The sequence below is a fragment of the Microtus ochrogaster genome, chromosome X, assembly GCF_000317375.1.
Source record: "Microtus ochrogaster isolate Prairie Vole_2 chromosome X, MicOch1.0, whole genome shotgun sequence".
Lineage (NCBI taxonomy): Eukaryota > Metazoa > Chordata > Mammalia > Rodentia > Cricetidae > Microtus > Microtus ochrogaster.
Window position 1 is genome coordinate 15946409 of NC_022026.1, and position 1043 is coordinate 15947451.

Here is a 1043-nt window from a genome sequence, read left to right on the forward strand (position 1 = left end):
ATACATACATAGATACATACATAGATACATACATAGATACATAGATGAATTAATGAAAAATAAATAAACACATGATCTGAACTGGTAAAAACAAAAACAAATCAAACTCTTTCATTTTCCTTTTCAATCTGGAGATGAAAGATACAAAAGTCCTAAAAGCGGACTAGGATGTAGTTTAGAGCAAAGCACTTGCCTTACAATCCCCAGTACTACCAAATAAAAATCCTCAGCTCCTCAAACCTAAATCCAGGATGTGTGACACCTTGCTAGCACTCTTTTAATGTCCTCATTAGGACCCTATTTTAAAAACATAATTCTAAACACATGAGCCTTAGACACCGAACCAGAGTCTCCTGTGAAGAGCTGTACATATGAACGTAGGTTAAAAAAGAAATAATACTTCTTTAAAATATCCAAGTTATTGTCCAATCTGGGAGAGTGATCAGAGTTCCTCTTCTCTTGGCTATCCTTAACGACTTCAATCTGAAATAATGAAAATAAAAGTTCAATCATGTCTATGTAGGTGCAGTACTTTCTCAAATATATCTAATACCAAATTAACTTCAATCCTAACTTTGAAGGTAAACTGATAGAAAACACTGTATTTTTTTAAAACTTATTCCCCAAGGATACATGCCAAGACCCTCAAGGATGCCTGAAACTGTGGACGGTACTGAATCCTCTATGTACTGCACTTTTCCATAGATACATATGCATGATAAAGAAATTTCATTTATAAATTAAGCACAGTAAGATTAAAAATAATAATGCATAATAAAATATCTCTTCTAATAAAAATTATATAATTATATATCTTTTTTTCTCTAGAATTTTCCAGTTAATATTTTGAACCACCATTGACGACAGGTAGCTAAGCCTGTGCAAACTGAAATGAGTAAAGTACTGTGCACATCAAGAAACCAATAGAAGCTGGGCATAGTGGTGCATGTCTTTAACCTCAGCACTCTGAAAGCAGAGCAGGTAGATCTCTATGAGCTTGAAGCCAGCCTAGTCTACATGTTGAGCTCCAGGACAGTTCAAAA

General features: G+C 34.0%; 1 protein-coding gene across 5 annotated transcripts in view; it reads right to left on the reverse strand.

Moving 5' to 3' along the window:
- Mcf2 (MCF.2 cell line derived transforming sequence) overlaps positions 1-1043 on the reverse strand; it is a 74366-nt gene that overhangs the window by 39964 nt on the left and 33359 nt on the right. For all 5 annotated transcript variants that reach the window (XM_026784924.1, XM_013350472.2, XM_026784923.1 and 2 more), the window contains one exon: positions 401-483. In XM_026784924.1, the coding sequence (XP_026640725.1) occupies positions 401-483 (83 nt within the window). The remainder of the gene's footprint in view (positions 1-400; positions 484-1043) is intronic.